General features: G+C 31.9%; 1 protein-coding gene across 2 annotated transcripts in view; it reads left to right on the top strand.

The window, feature by feature from the left end:
* The window catches only part of LOC110035765 (electron transfer flavoprotein-ubiquinone oxidoreductase, mitochondrial), a 77907-nt gene that overhangs the window by 17671 nt on the left and 44205 nt on the right, over nucleotides 1–16031 (top strand). For both annotated transcript variants that reach the window (XM_020740052.1, XM_020740054.1), the window contains exons 4-7: nucleotides 8573–8654; nucleotides 8731–8839; nucleotides 9731–9777; nucleotides 9903–9977. In XM_020740052.1, the coding sequence (XP_020595711.1) occupies nucleotides 8573–8654; nucleotides 8731–8839; nucleotides 9731–9777; nucleotides 9903–9977 (313 nt within the window). The remainder of the gene's footprint in view (nucleotides 1–8572; nucleotides 8655–8730; nucleotides 8840–9730; nucleotides 9778–9902; nucleotides 9978–16031) is intronic.

Here is a 16031-nt window from a genome sequence, read left to right as displayed (position 1 = left end):
ATATATATAAAGAAGAATGGAAGCACACCCCAGCTTGGGAATTTAATGGATGATACTTTAGTATTTCGGGTAATGACACGACACTTAGCAATTTGTTAGTTGGCTCTGTTCCTAGAACCAGAGGCAGAGGCAAGACCAAGCTGACTCATCCTTAACAGCTTATTTTCTGCGAGTTTTGAATTTTAGAGTTTTATCTATGTCTTATCTTTCTGAGGATGTTAGTGTCTGTGTATCGTATGGGTATGACGCCTTTATTGGGTCCTCTTATACTACCTTTATGTACCTTTTCAATATCAATAAAATTCGCCATTGGGCGTTTTATATATACCGATCGAGGTAAGACAAAACCCTAACAGAGCCTTGACGAAGCAGACGACATTAAGACATACGCACTCGACGACGACGACGCTGTTTCCCGCACTAGACAACGACGACGAATCGTCGTCTTCCGTCTCGCGCCAAACGACGACGTGGCTTCAGCGTCTGCTCTGCGGTTTCGTCCTCTCCTCCTTTGCGCCTTACAGCTTCTACGGTTATTTTCTGCGCAGATCGAGCTGCGGTCTCTGCTGAGCTACGACTTCGTGCCGTCTTCTGTCTTCTGCGCATTTGGTTCCTGTGCAGCTTTTCGGCTCTTCCTTTTTGCCTCTGTTCGAATTGCAGGTCTTTTTCTTTGCTGTGATGGAGCTTCCTTCTTTTTCGTTTGAACCTGCTAAAATCTCCTACTTTGCCCACGTAGTGGGTAATTCTCAAGGGGAGACGGCGGTTATCTTCCGCTCAAGTTATAAGGAGCATCGTGATGGTACAGGTGACTGTCCCTTTATTAAGAATGCAAACATTAAAAGTGGGAAGATAACACCTTTTCTTCACTTCAGAAATTTCAACGCTGATTGACAAATTCAAATTTGCTCTTATTGGGAAATTTCAGTGGGGACACCCACATATGGAAATTACCAGAAAAAGTTTTGATGACCTCAAATTAACAGGAAAGTGGAAAGTGAAGCTCATAGATGGGAGACATGTATTGATTCAGTTAACCGTGCCTGAGGACTACACTCGGATTTTCACTAGAAAATATCTTAACATCGCTGGTAAACCTATGAAGCTACTCAAGTGATCTTCTGATTTCTACCCAAAACGTGAAACTCTCACGATACCGATATGGTTTAGTTTACCTGGTCTCAAGCTACATTTTTTTCACCATCAGGTTCTCTATTCTATTGGAGTCATCCTTGGGGATCCCTTGAAACTAGATCTATCTACTTTCAAGCTAACCAGATCCTCGGTGGCCAGAATACTTGTGGAAAGGGATATTACTTTATATAATGTTACTGAAGTCTGGCTGGACACAACCCATAATGGTTATTGGCAACAAATCGTCATGGAGCACAGACCCCATATTGTACGTACTATAAGATGTTTGGTCACGTCCTTGATAAATGCCACAAGTTTCATCCAAATTTGAAATCTAAGGTTCAAGTGAATAAGGATGGTCTAACCGCACTGCTCTGGACATTTTAGTTCCACCTAGGGAGGATACTACCAGACAAGAGGTGTCTGTTGCCCCTGAGGACACTGTTATTACTGTTACTATGGGTGATGTGATGTTGGCACCTTCAAACCCCATAGAAAACAATACTGATGGACTATTACCTACAAATGACAGTGTTCAGACTGATAATCAAGAGAACTTCGTAGCTCCACTTCTTTAGGAAGTATCCGGTATAGATGCAACTCATACTTCACATATAGTAGACACTATTGTGGGTACTACGGTTGATATTCCTTCTGCTTCAGCTCTACCACCTCATTAGATTGATTCTTCGGATGAGGAATGATAGGATATTCCAGGAGAAAGAAAAAGAATGGAGATTGACTCCAGCTTGGGAACATATTGGATGATACATTGGTTACTACTGCAATGACGATCATCTTACTAGCTTATTAGTTTGCTTTTTTCCTAGAACTAGAGGTAGAGACAATACCAAATTAGGTCGCTCTCTAGCCACCTGATACTATTTATTTCGACACTGTTATGCTTTTTTATTTAAGTATCTAATGTATTTTTCTGTTTTTTCAAGTTTTGGAATCATTTGTGGTTTTTGAGTGGGCAGGGTGCCATGCTTTGGCCCTCCCATGTATTGTATCTGTATATTTCTTTCTATTTAATATATTAGCCTTTTTGGGCTATATATATATATATATATATATATATATATATCAGTTGGTGGAGTATGATAGTGGAGTATGACGTGGCAAATAATTCCGCGATAATTGATTTCTTTTTCGATAAGTTTCTGCATACGTGGCCATTAATGCTGACATTGCCAAAAAATAATTGAGCCAGAAAGATTCCTTTCTGAAATAATTACGCTACAAATGTTCTACAGCTTGCTGCTATTATTTTTGGCGTCGAGTTTCTCCCTTATCCCTTGTAGCTTGTCTCTCTTCTGACAATTCATACATTTATGTATTTTTTTTTGTAATTTTTGGCAAAATAATTCTTTGACTTGCTGGCTGCTACAACATTCTTGCTAAGAATTAAGACCCATTTTTTGTATATTACTTAATGTATTTTTTGCGCCGGTTGCTTGCAATGAATATATATGAATAAATGCTCAGAACAATGATAGAGCTAGATTTTCGTGGGCTCTAACTTCTTAGTTTCAACCCAAATTTGATATAAATCATCAACCTTAGATCTTTGACATAATAATTCTATCGGTTTCTATTTTAGAGTATAAGGTTCGCTGCTAATTCCGATTTATTTAAAAGAAATAACTCCTCTTATTTCGGGGTAAGTTTTGTATAATTTAATATATATGTTCCAGTGCTTGACGACCTGGTGGAAAGTCTCCACAACATTAATTATTGGTTTTGGTATTTTTCTTAAAAGATTTTCATCTTCTAAATAAATCATACGAACAATGCCACATTTGTATAATTCAAAAATGAGTTTGGAGTCTGTATTTCGATAAATATAAACGACTTGGAATTTTTCAGCGGTGTGAAATTAAATTTGAGAATGAATTCTCTCCTTATAGAGAGATAATTGCTACCATTGATCAACTGTTACTATTTTGCTCCTCATATAGCTAATTGATGTATTTTGCAATACATTAGCATAAATAGATATGTTATTTGAAGAAGTTCATACTTCTTTTGTAATATCATGATATGTAAAATGTTGTTTTTAGCATTTATTCTTATATAGTCATTCTAAGCAATCAAAGCGAAAAATACATGAAGTACTGTACAAGAAATGAGTCTTCATTCTTAGCAGGAATATTGTAGCTGCCAACAAGGAAGTCAAAGAATTAGTTTGCCAAAAATTAAAAAAGAAAAATATTCATAAATGTATGTATTGTCAAAAGAGAAGCATGTTACAAGGGATAAGAGAGAAGCTCGATGCCAAAACTAATAACAGCCACCTGTAAAACATATAGAGCACAATTATTTCAGAAAGGAATCTTTCCAGCCCAATTATTTTTCAGCAATATCAACATTAATGACTACATAGGCCACATATGCAGAAACTTATCGAAAAAGAAATCAATTATCGCGGAATTATTTGCCACGTCATACTCCACTAGCTAAAAAAAAAATTTCGTACCAGCATTATTACTTGACCGACTGAATTGTATGAAGTAATCGTCAGCCATGACGACATAAGAAACAAATTATCATCATCCATTCACTGAAGGTGAAAGCAGAGCGAAATTAGTGAGTTTCCTTCTTTTTTCTTTTCTCCACTTCATCTCTTGTAATTTAATTGTGTCTGCTAGTGCGACTAATTAAAGTCTTCTTACTCCTATGTTTGTAAGTATGCTATGAAATATGTAATATTTTTATGTTGTTCTTATTGATTCTTTATGTCAATATTATGTTATTTTGTTTCCACTTCTTCTTGCTACGCTTAGTGTATGAAACGAACTAAAAGTGTGCTTTGCATCTCTGAAATGATTATATAGGGTTGTTGTCTGTTATAAATCTAAAAGATCTTGTGGAGCCTTAGTTTTATGTACAAAGCCACGGGGAATAGTATAATATGAACCAGAGATATTAAGGCCAAATCCCAGAATTGGAAGAAACGATGTAATATAATATTAAGATAACTTCTCATTAGGAAGCATGATGGATCCGAATATTTCATACCATACCGGAGACAAAAGAGTGAGAAGAATTTGATAATAATGGAAAATAAAATAAATAAATCAACAAATTCTAAATAGTAACACAACTATTGCAACTATTCTTGCCGAATGGTGTAACTTAGAAAGACTCTTTTAATCCAGATATTCTTGGATGGACTAATAAAAAAAAAATAATTTCAAGAGAATATTCAATGAGTTATTCGTATTAATGAAATTATTACAGTTGAAGAACCCTCTCTAACTGAAAATAAAATAAAAGATTTAATTAATGTTCCAACAGGACATCAATTCATAGCTGGCTGTTATTATCTTTAGCTTCGAGCTTCTCTTTTATCCCTTGTAGCATGTCTCTCTTCTGACAATACATACATTTATGCATTTTTTTTTAATTTTTGGCAAAATAATTCTTTAACTTCCATGCTGAAAGCTACAACATTCTTGTTAAGAAGGGAGACCCATTTCTTGTATATTACTTCATGTTTTTTTTGCGTCGGTTGCTTGCAATGACTATATATGAATAAATGCTCAGACAATGATAGACCCAAATGTACTTGGGGTCTAATTTCTTAGTTTCATTTCAAATTTGATATAAATCAACCTTAGATCTTTGACATAATAATCCATCAGTTTATATTTTAGAGTATAAGATTCACTATTAATTCCGATTTGTATAAAAGAAATAACTCCTTCCCTTATTTCGGGATAAGTTTGGCATAATTATATATATATATTATATATGTTCTAGTGTTTGACGACCCGTGGAAAGTCTCTACGGCACAAATTACTGGTTTTTGGTAATTCTCTTAGAAGATTTTTATCTTCTAAATAAATCATGCGAACAAGGCTACATTTATATAATTCAAAAATGAGTTTGGAATCCGTATTTCCATAAATATAAATGACTTCGAATTTTCCAGTCATGTGAAAGTAAATTTGAGAATTAATTATTTTCTCATAGAGAGATAATTGCTGCCATTGATCACCTATTTCTATTATGCTCTTCATAGAGCTAATTAATGCATTTTGCAATACATTAGCATAAGTATGCATATTATTTGAAGAAGTTCATACTTCTTCTGTAATACCATGATTTGTAAAATCTTGTAATCTGGTATTTGAAGAGGTAGCTACTTCTTTAATAAGAGAAGATGTTTCTTTTGTAATTCTGAGATTTGCAAATTCTCTTTTGTTTTTTGTAATTCAGATATTTAAGGTAATTCATCATCTTAGATTTTTCCAGTCAGAAAATATTTTACTTTCAGTAATTCTTTTAGATTGTTGCCGCCATAGGCAATCAAACATTCTAATTTTTAGGTTTGTAATTCAAGAATTTCTAAATAATTATTTAATTCGGGATTAGACTTGTCATCAGTCTCACCAACTATGTCATAAATCTCCATACTTTCAATATATGTATTTATTTCTTGTATAATTCACGAGTTAGAGTGTTAGCAAGAGTATTTTTATTACACTCGATATATTTTATATTAAAAGTATAAGAAGAAAACCAACTTTGTCATCTAATTAGTCTTTTATTAGGCAGTGAGTCTTCTATTTTTTGTTTGATAAATGAAATAGAAGTCTTATGGTCTGTTCTAACTAAAAGTCTCATTTAGAAATATTTCAAATTTATTTATTGCTTATTTAATTGCTAGTAATTCTTTTTTATTAATATAGTAATTTTGTTTTGTAGTTGTGTACGTACCTGAGCTGTATCTGCACAAAAGTTCAGTACCATTACGTCGAGCTTTTAAAATTACTCCACATGCTAACTCAGAGCTGTCATGTTCTATAATTAAATAATCACCAAAGACAAGTAAATGTAATTTAAGAAGGTTTTTACGTAGATCTTTGATCTGCTGTAAAATCTTTTGATCATTTTCATCTCAAATCCAAACCATATTTTTTCATAATTTTTTTTCTAACAGAGCTCGTAGTTCTGCGTGATTTTTAATGAATGCTTTGGCGTAATTAATATAACATAAAAATCGGCGTAGATCTTTTTGATTAGTAATATGCTTACAATAATTGATTTTTGTTAAAATATGTTCTTGAACTCTATTGCTCTTTTATTTATACTAATTCATAGAAATTCAATATATTTGTTACAAAAACAACTTACTTTTTGCTTAATGCGATTCCTTGTTTTTGCGCTTTTTGTGAGAAAAGGGCTAAATGTTTTAAATGCCGTGCAAGGGTTTAACTAAATATTAAAATTTCATCTATGTAAATTAAACATAATTGAGATAATTCGACAATGATTTTATCCATTCTTCGTTGAAATATTTGTGCAGCATTTTTTAATCCAAAGGACATAACATTCAATTTATAATGTCCTTGAGGAGTGCTCAAAGCTGTAAATTCTCTACTATTTGGATGCATCATAATTTGCCAAAACCCAGATTTACAATCTAATTTAGAAAACCATTTAGTTGTTTTAATGTGATTTATTAATTCTTCTTTATTTGGTAGAAAATATCTATCAAATTTTGTATTCTCATTAAGTTTTTTGTAATTGAATATCATTCTGGTTTTTTCTCTAATTTGCTCAGCATGATTTCTTATTAAAAATGCTTGATTGCTATGTGGACTATTGCTGGCTTCTATTAATTTAAGGTTTAGTAATTCTTGAATTTGAATATGAAATTCTTTTTTATCTTCAGAGGTATATTTCATAGGACGTTCTCTAATGATAAGTGATGGACTATATTTGTGGACTATTGCTGGCTTCTATTAATTTAAGGTTTAGTAATTCTTGAATTTGAATATGAAATTCTTTATTTATCTTCAGAGGTATATTTCATAGGATGTTCTCTAATGATAAGTGATGCATTAATTGGTTCAATAATTGCAACGGGTTCATCGTGAGACCATAATTGTAGAGGGGTTTCTGAAAAATGAAGGATTAAATAAAGAAGATGCAAAAGCACAAATTTCTGTAAGTTTGGCGTTATCTAGAGAAAATGTCGTATATATGTCAGATCGGATACTAAGTAGATGGGGAAAAGCATTTTAATATGTTGATCTACATTATAATCACCACGCTAGTTGCAAAAAGTGAGCGCAGTTGAGTGAAATATTGGCGTTCAGATTAAAGGATAAATTAGTGGATAATGAGTGGGCGTTACTAGAGTGATTTTAGTTGATGATTGAGTAAATGAGAGGAAGGTTTTTAAGAAATCATTTCTGAGAATTAAATCAGGGCCATCATCAGGGAGACATCATAATTTCGGTATTTTTAGAAGAGCTGATGGAATAACAAAAAATTGATTAGTCCAATATTCACTGATAGTTCAGAGACCAATAAATTTCAAGTAGTTGTTTTTCAGTATGTATAGGAATATGATCGGGAATCATAAATTTTTACAGATAGTGATATCACTACTAGTATCACATAAAACGTATATTGAAATAAGCTCATACGTAGGAATATATAATTCTGCAGTGATATGCTATGAAAGTGCATTACGTTGTAAATTGTGATTATCTATATGAACAATATCATGCGTAAATGTAATAGTATGTCGTTGGAGGAAATCCATACCTACTAAAATACGGTTCGAATTTTTGTCATCTGTTAAAAATAAATGTTGGAAATCAATTCATTGATTATTGACGTCCCAAAATCCAAAGAGTAGATTAGCTTGGTGAGTACAGGAGTGTTTTTGTCCAAGATAGTTTTGATATATATATATGTATATATATATATATATATATATATAGTATCTTTTAATATATGGAGATTTGTTGGTACTAAGTTTTGATCTATATGTGATCGATGAGATCATGTGTCTAATAAGATAGTACTTTTGCTTTCTGGTGAGATACAATAATCAGTTTCTAATAATTGTAGCATTTAACATACTGATCCAATTCATTTAGATCATCTCTTTTCTCACATAGGTCAAACTATTCAACCTGAAGAAATCAGTGAATTAGAAATTACTCCACCTTCGTCTATTCTTCTTCTTGATTTTCATGAAGATAGAAAATATGGAAGCCAAATGCATCAATGATTTTACTTCATAGAAAATTATAACCAACTTGCTATATAACCACGATGATCTCTATATACAAAGTCGTTCTATCTTTCTTAAACCATCCCCAAGTATAAAAGAATATAATATATATATATATATATATATATATATAAATGCATCTTGATAAATATCTTAAAATAATATATATATATATATATTAATATGGTAATTATTGCTAATTATCCTTGCTGTACAAATATCGTTATATATTTAATCATTTTTTACTTTAAAGGAAAGCCCACACCACAACTAAATTTCACCACAATACTCTCTTTTTATGGCTTGAGCCTTCAACGTTCAACGTACAATTTCTTTTTTTTTTTTTTTATGTTTGCTTTTTGTTGGCAAATCACCACTTAAGTTTATTTCGCTTTTTTTCAGCTTGAGCCAGCTGGTTCGCTGGATGGCAGCGAAAGCTGAGGAGTTGGGTGTAGAAATTTATCCCGGTTTTGCTGCTAGCGAGGTACTTCTCTTGATTTTGCTCATTATAACAGTTCGCGTTTGTTTGGTGCTTTGCTCTAAGCTTCATAATTGGACAGATTCTCTATGATGAAAATAACAGGGTTGTTGGGATTGGGACTAATGACATGGGCATTGCAAAAGATGGATCGAGAAAGGAAACTTTTCAAAGTGGCATTGAGCTAAGAGGCATGCCAGTGAAGCACTTCTTTTCTTTATTAGAAAGTCGAAACATAATTTCTTCCTCTGTTTTACTGTATTTTTGTCTTAGAGAAGGATATGTTTGTACGTTAGTTAATTTTTTATTTTTAATACCATGTTCGTGAAATGAAGGTTTTTGGACTGTCTAATCAGACTTTCATGATGGAATGTTCAGAACATGCTCTTTGCTTGGAAAACTGCAGTTAGCTTGCAGTTTTCCAAGCTCCTAATCTTTCTTCTTTCTTTGGCGAAAACATTTAGAAACTTTCCCACTACTTTGTTGTGCCTTAACTAATTTTTATTTTGTTTTAGTTTTATTTTTATTTTTATTTTTTTGTGAATCATGTCAAATAATTTCATTTCATTCTGCAGATTTACCTAGGGGAGATGTTTGTCATTGGTTGTTTTTTTTTTGCTTAAATTATTTATTAAACCATTTGAAAACATTTTTTTCCAAAATTTCATGTTACTGATTAGGAGCTGTATTCTTGGAATTAATCAATTATTTTACTTGACCTTCTCTGGTGAAACCCATTTAAAAACTAGGCCGCTACTTCGTTGCGACATAAATGTATCGTTTCCTTTCTTATTCACGTTAAGTATTCTCTCTTAATTTGGTTTCTTTAAGAGGGGTGGTTGTCTTAATCCGTTGTTTACTTTGCTTAAATTGCTTAAATTATTTAAACCATTAATTTTTTTTTTTTTGGTTGCAATCATCGATACCGGCTAAGAATGTAATCTTGGCATATATCAATTGTGCTTCTTTTCTTGACCGGTTATAAAATTGGCAATTTCTTATTGCACAATGCCAATTTTTCATTATCTGATTGCTGCATTCAATCTTCCTTTATAGTGAATAACTAATTTTTAATTGTCCAGGAAGGCTAACATTTCTTGCTGAAGGATGTAGAGGTTCATTATCAGAGGTCAGCTTAAAAATATGCATCGCAGTTGCTGAATAGTCAATTTTACCTAGCTACTGTCTTGTTACATCAGTCAAATAATTTTAATATTGACTTAATGTCAGCTTGGTTGCTCTTTCTTCTTATAGAAAATAATAAGAAACTATAAACTTCGAGAAAAAGGACCAGTGCAACATCAAACGTATGCATTAGGCGTTAAAGAGGTAATTCATTGTGCACCTTTGTTAGTTGTCTGCCTTGCATATTGCTATATTAGAAGTGGGATTGCCATAATTGCTATTTTTTCTGTTTTTTGTATTTAATTGTTTGTTTATTCTACCATGGCCTTTCTTATTAAGTTGTTTGTCAAGTCCTATTCAGTTAAAGACAGTTTCTACCAGTATTGATTTTGATTTGACGAACTAGGATCAAGTAAGTAGAAAACTAGTCCATGTAAATCGTTATATTGCTATATTAGAAGTGGGAATGCCATAATTGCTATTTTTTCTGTTTTTTGTAATTAATTATTTGTTTATTCTACCATGGCCTTTCTTATTAAGATGTTTGTTAAGTCTCATTTTTGACCCCCTTCAATCAAATTGAAGAGGTGGACTATTCAGTTAAAGACAGTTTCTACCAGTATTGATTTTGATTTGACGAACTAGGATCATGTGAGTAGAAAACTAGTCCATGTAAATCGTTATAGAACATAAACTATACGTCAAAATATTCTTATAGATCCATCATAATCATTAGCGTGGAAGTGTGAGAAATTTAAATCTTCAAAATGGACTATATAGCTTCTATTAAAATTTATATAACTAATGGATACTCAAATGTTTAATGTACATCTTATATATATTTTCCTTATGGTACTTCCAAAACTATACACCTATCTCTCTAAAATACTGGACAAAAATAGTTTAAGTGATTATGTTCCAATCTGTTCCTTTTTTGGTTCTTGAAACAGCAGTTATATTATTTGATGAATTAAAAGCTTAGTAGGATAAACAATTATAATGCAGGATTTAAAGTACAAGAAAGACCATAATGTTATGCATGCTGCTCTTTTGTGTCTACTTGGGCACTAATCATATACATGGACAGCTTAATGCAATAAGTTCAAATTAAGACATGCGTTGATGATTGCATGAGTAAAAGATACAATCATAAGAGATAAACATAAATGTCTACAATGAAATGAAATATTTTTTTGATCAAATCATTTAATTCATTAGGTTTGTCCATTGCTGTATTAAACTTCATGTTTTATCTTCTTTTTATTTTTTCATTGTTGTTGTTCTTAGTATTAAAAAAAAAATTGTTTGATCTTTCTATAAACTTTAATACATATATATCACTTGATTGTCATCTGGTCCATCTGCCATCATCATCACTAATGAGCTCTAGACTTAATCCACATTTGAACTACCAATGGCCTTTAGATGCATGTTTGGATCATCTCGGACCATCTTTTTATTATTTAGAGTTAAGAATTCTTTTGGGCCCTATATAGGGTTCAGGCTCATATTGTTAGTAATTTTATCTATCTCTTTACAACTCATTATAATATGCTAATTTATCTTTCATTGAAATGATCTTTCATTGGCATCTTGGCATCTTTTTTTTTTTTTAACATCATATCTTACATATTTAAAAGATTTTTATTATTTTTGTGTAGTTGTTATCTTCAACCTATACTAACCAACAGTTGAGGCAATCATATGCAATAATTGAGTAACATAAGGATACTTCAAAATGCATGGTGTATAATAGGAGTTAAAGACTTCAATAGTATGAGTTTAATACATAGGATCATTTTTAACAGAAGAACACGTGATCTTTCAATAACAATAAATATAATTTAAAACTCAATGTAGAGAAATTTGTATTTATATGTACACGGAGTTTAATTTAATAGTTGAAAATTTCAGTCATTATCTCAACATAATTTTAAGATCCTCCAGAGAAATAGTTCTTTCCTTCCATCTCTCCAAAGTCTTATTACTCTTTCATAAGAAACCTAATAACATATTTCTATTTACCATTATAATTTTTACTCAAATTAATCTCAAAATTACATTTATGTTCATTCAAGCTTCTACGTTTATATAGCTAAACCAACTTAATTCGTGGAAATAAATGCTTGAAACTAGATTCCTTAATCATAACACTAGCTTTCCTTCTTCTTTGCTTCTTCTTCTTCTTAGTTTCTTTCCTCCATCTGTGGCTTTGCTAGTTTCAAGAATTTGATAGAATATAATGGAGTTATGCTTTAGCTAAGTAATTCTATTAATATTAATACATATATAAGTACTAATATCCTAAAACAATTATTGAGATTTGGCATCACACGTGCAGGAAAGTTGAAAAGTATAACTTGCTAGAGTGTAATTTTGTGAACAGTAATTTAAATAAGTGAGTACTAAAAATAAGCTAACTTTTGTAAATAAATTAAATTAGAAAATTGATTTATTTGGGCTAATATTACTAATATATTTATATGTACTTTATATTATCAAGAAGATCGATATGAAATGTGGAAATTTATTAAAATCCTATAAACATTTTGGGGATGTGCGAAAATTAGGGTATAAATTTTTTAGCAAATTTTACTGCACTCTTTTCATTCTTGGATATTGAAGTTTGGTCATTTGTTGGGATTTGTAAAAATTAGGTCATTATTTTTAACATTTTTATCCCATTGATTGTAGTGCTTTACTTATGGAGATGACAATGCATACGTGATAGAAATTTACCGCGTAGTTGAGCTCTACATTGGAATCTAAATGAGTAGAAGTAAAACTGAATACATTGAAAGTAATTTTAGTAGTAGTAGCTTTAGTGACAAAGTTGTAACTATGGGTGATCAAAACATTTAAAGGTGTGAACGTTTTAGATATCTCTGGTCTATTGTTCAACGTGATGGTGATATAGATCAGGATGTTATTAATAGAATTCAAGTTGGTTGGTTGAAGTGGAGGAATACATCGGGCCTATTGTGTAATATAAAAGTACCGCTTAGATTGAAGGAAAGTTTTATAAGATGATGGTGAGACCTGCAATGCTTTATGGTGGAGAATGTTGGCCTTTATAAAAGAAGCATAAAACAAAGTTAAGTATTGTTGAGATGAGAATGCTTAGGTGGATGAGTGACTTGATACTTAGAGAATGCAAAATGAATATATCTGTGATAGGGCTGGTGTAGCGCCAGTGGCAGAAAAGATTAGAGAGAGTCATCTTAGATGGTTTGGTCACATTAAACATCGACCATCTGATGATCTAGTTAGGAGAAAAGATGTTTTAGATTTGACTTATGTTAAGAAAAACAGAGATAGACCTAAAAAGACTTGGGTGTAATGTATAAGAAAATGTTCTTAATTTGTTAGACTTAAATGAAAAAATGACACTCAAGAGGATGCAATGAAAAAAATGATTCAAGTAGCCGACCCACTTAATGGGATAAAGGCTTGCTGTTGTTGTTGCTGATTGTAGTGCTTTAGTTTTGATTGATGTGCTTGATGAAAAAAAGAGTATAATGTTGGGATAATTAGTAGTATTTTCTAACAAGGATAGTCTGTATGGCAGTGGTTGATTATTATGGATTTTAAGAAATCCTCCTATATGGGAGGTTTAATGGCATTATGTTGTTTGCGTTGGAAGTGCTAAATATGAGTTTTGTTTCTCTATTTAAAGAATACTATGCGGCCTTCGACAATTTTGATCCCCCCCCAAAGCTCTCTGTTATTTCTTGTGTTGAGAGAGCTTTGAAAGTCAAATTTTCAGAAGTCAGATGGAATAGTAGTTAAGACACTGCCCAGTGATTTCAACCTAATTTTTGTGAAGATTTTTTGATATGAGGTTCAAGGTTTCTCATAGACACCATCCTAATAATAGGAGAGCACTTTTGAGTAAAGCTAGTCGTTTAATACTGAATAATTAGCATATAGTAGCAACAAACATACATTTTATATTGTAAAATTTATCACTTCGAGCTTAAAGTGGACGACCAGGAAAATGATGAATCCGAACAAGATCTCATGATTCCGTCATCCCGGGTCGTCCCTGACCTACTTAGTTAAAATAGAGTCAACCCAATCTGACTAAAAGATCATTGTTAGCAACCAGGTTGTGTCATCCAAGGTATAGTTGTAGATATGGGTAGAAGTTTGTGCAAGGGGATAAATTTAAGTCGAATTTAGCTAAAAAAAGGTTTGTGTCAATCAATTATATTGTTATGGTTCACAGCTCATAGAGAAAAAAGAACTATTGTGGAACATTTGGGTTGTGACCGTAACCATATTATAATGATGTCATTTGGTGGAAACCACCCGGTCATAGGGGTCTGGCCGTAATTATTATTTGTGGATAGATGACTTGAGCCATGCTCTTACTACGTTAAATAACTTTGAGTGGGAATATAATAGTACACTGAATGTGAAATTAGCTCTTTTATGGCTGAAAGAAATCAAAAGTTTGTCACACCCTTGATAAACTGTTGTAGAGTAGATGCGATTTATTTTAAGTATTTAAGTGATTAATTTTACTTGACTATTTAATTTGTTATTTTGAAAAATTATATTAAAATTGACATCTCCAATTGAGATTTACAATCGACACGACCATCATTGGGAATTTGAATATTTGAAACTTTTATGTTTAATATTCATTTGAATTTTTTCTTTTTTTGATATTTTTTGCATATTAGTCCTGTCGTCTCCAACCCTAATAAGGAGGACAATTAGACCATGCAATTTGGGCTTTCAAACTTTTATATTATTGATTTGAACATTGCTTCCAAAATTATTAGACTCGTCAACTTCGGTCCTTATGAGAATGAGGATCATACTAGTTGTGTGAGACTTAAAACGTTGTCATATAGACAAGGCTGCCCAGTTGATTGTCTTTCAAAATATAAACTATTTGAGTGCAAGTGTGGTTTTAAATCGTGCAACATTTCTAAGTTATCCGTCAGAGCATTTAGAATCTTAGCTGAAGCCCATGCATGTATGATTTTATGTATTTGTATAATTCGAAGAATTTTATAGATTTAAGCGGCTTGGATGATCTCTTGGAATATGAATTTGAGAGGAAATTTATTTCAATAGGCAATACGCAGAAATATGAAATTATGCACAAGTAACTCATTCATTTAGATGTTCTTAAACATGCACAACTTGAGAATATCAAAACTCACTCATATAAGTTTTAAAATACTCACACGTCTCAAATTGTTATATTTTAGAATAATCTTGAAATTGAGACACTTTGAAATCATTTAGAGTTTATGAATTTCGGTTGAAAAGTTTCATTTTGGGCTTTTGTAAGGAATCATCTTCTGTTCGCTAGCAAATTATATTGCGAATTCGGTGGCCAGTTTTCCAATTTTAAAAAACTTCACGTTTGAATTTTGCTTTAACCACTTAAGAGCCTATGTTTGGAAAACTCAATTTTGAATTAATTTTCATCCCTAGGAGTCTAAATTTGGAAAAGCCCAATTTGAATTGACTTTTAAACCCTAAGAGGCTAAATCTGAAAAGCTCAATTTTGAGTTGATTTTTAAACCTTACAAGCTTAAGTTTGAAAATTCACAACATTTAAATATTTTGAAGTCCTAGAAGCCTAAATTTAAAGACCCAATTTCAAATATTTTCAAGCCTTGGGAGCCTAAGTTTTATTTAAAGCTCTCATTCAATTTTTTTTAAGAAATGAAATGCTTCATATTTTAAATTATTTTATAAGTTCCAATTGTCCAAAACTTTAAGTTCTTTATAAGTCTAAATCATCCAAACATTTAGCAACCTTCTGACATAAACCCTCATTAGGTGGCATGGGAGAATGTCAGCCTTCTCAACTATCTTAAAAGACTCGCTGGCTCAGTGAACGGGGAGCAAAAATATATATTTAACCTACGATCTTAAAATGCGCTTTAGGCATTCAATGTATCTGCAAAAAGGGTCAAGTTACAAGCAAGCATTTTCCCAAGCGGTACTTTAATTTCCCTAATTGGTACTTAATTTCAAGGACAAGTACTCATGTTTCTCAGGGTAGGTACTTAAATCTCTTGATTGTTATAAAAATTTTCCAAGTTTGAAATTTCTTGAATGATTCTTAATTCCTAGTGACGAGTATTTGAGCTTTTTCAAATGGATACTTTAGAAAAAGTTTTCACTGCCCCATTTTTTACCTTTTGTGAGCGAGAATGACAACGACAAACTTGAAACGATGATGGAGTTAATTATGGCGAACTGCCATAATAATTTATATATATATATATG

The sequence above is a fragment of the Phalaenopsis equestris genome, unplaced genomic scaffold, assembly GCF_001263595.1.
Source record: "Phalaenopsis equestris unplaced genomic scaffold, ASM126359v1 Scaffold199749, whole genome shotgun sequence".
Taxonomy (NCBI): Eukaryota; Viridiplantae; Streptophyta; class Magnoliopsida; order Asparagales; family Orchidaceae; genus Phalaenopsis; species Phalaenopsis equestris.
Note: the sequence above shows the minus strand (reverse complement) of the source record. Positions and strands in the feature narration are given on the sequence as shown.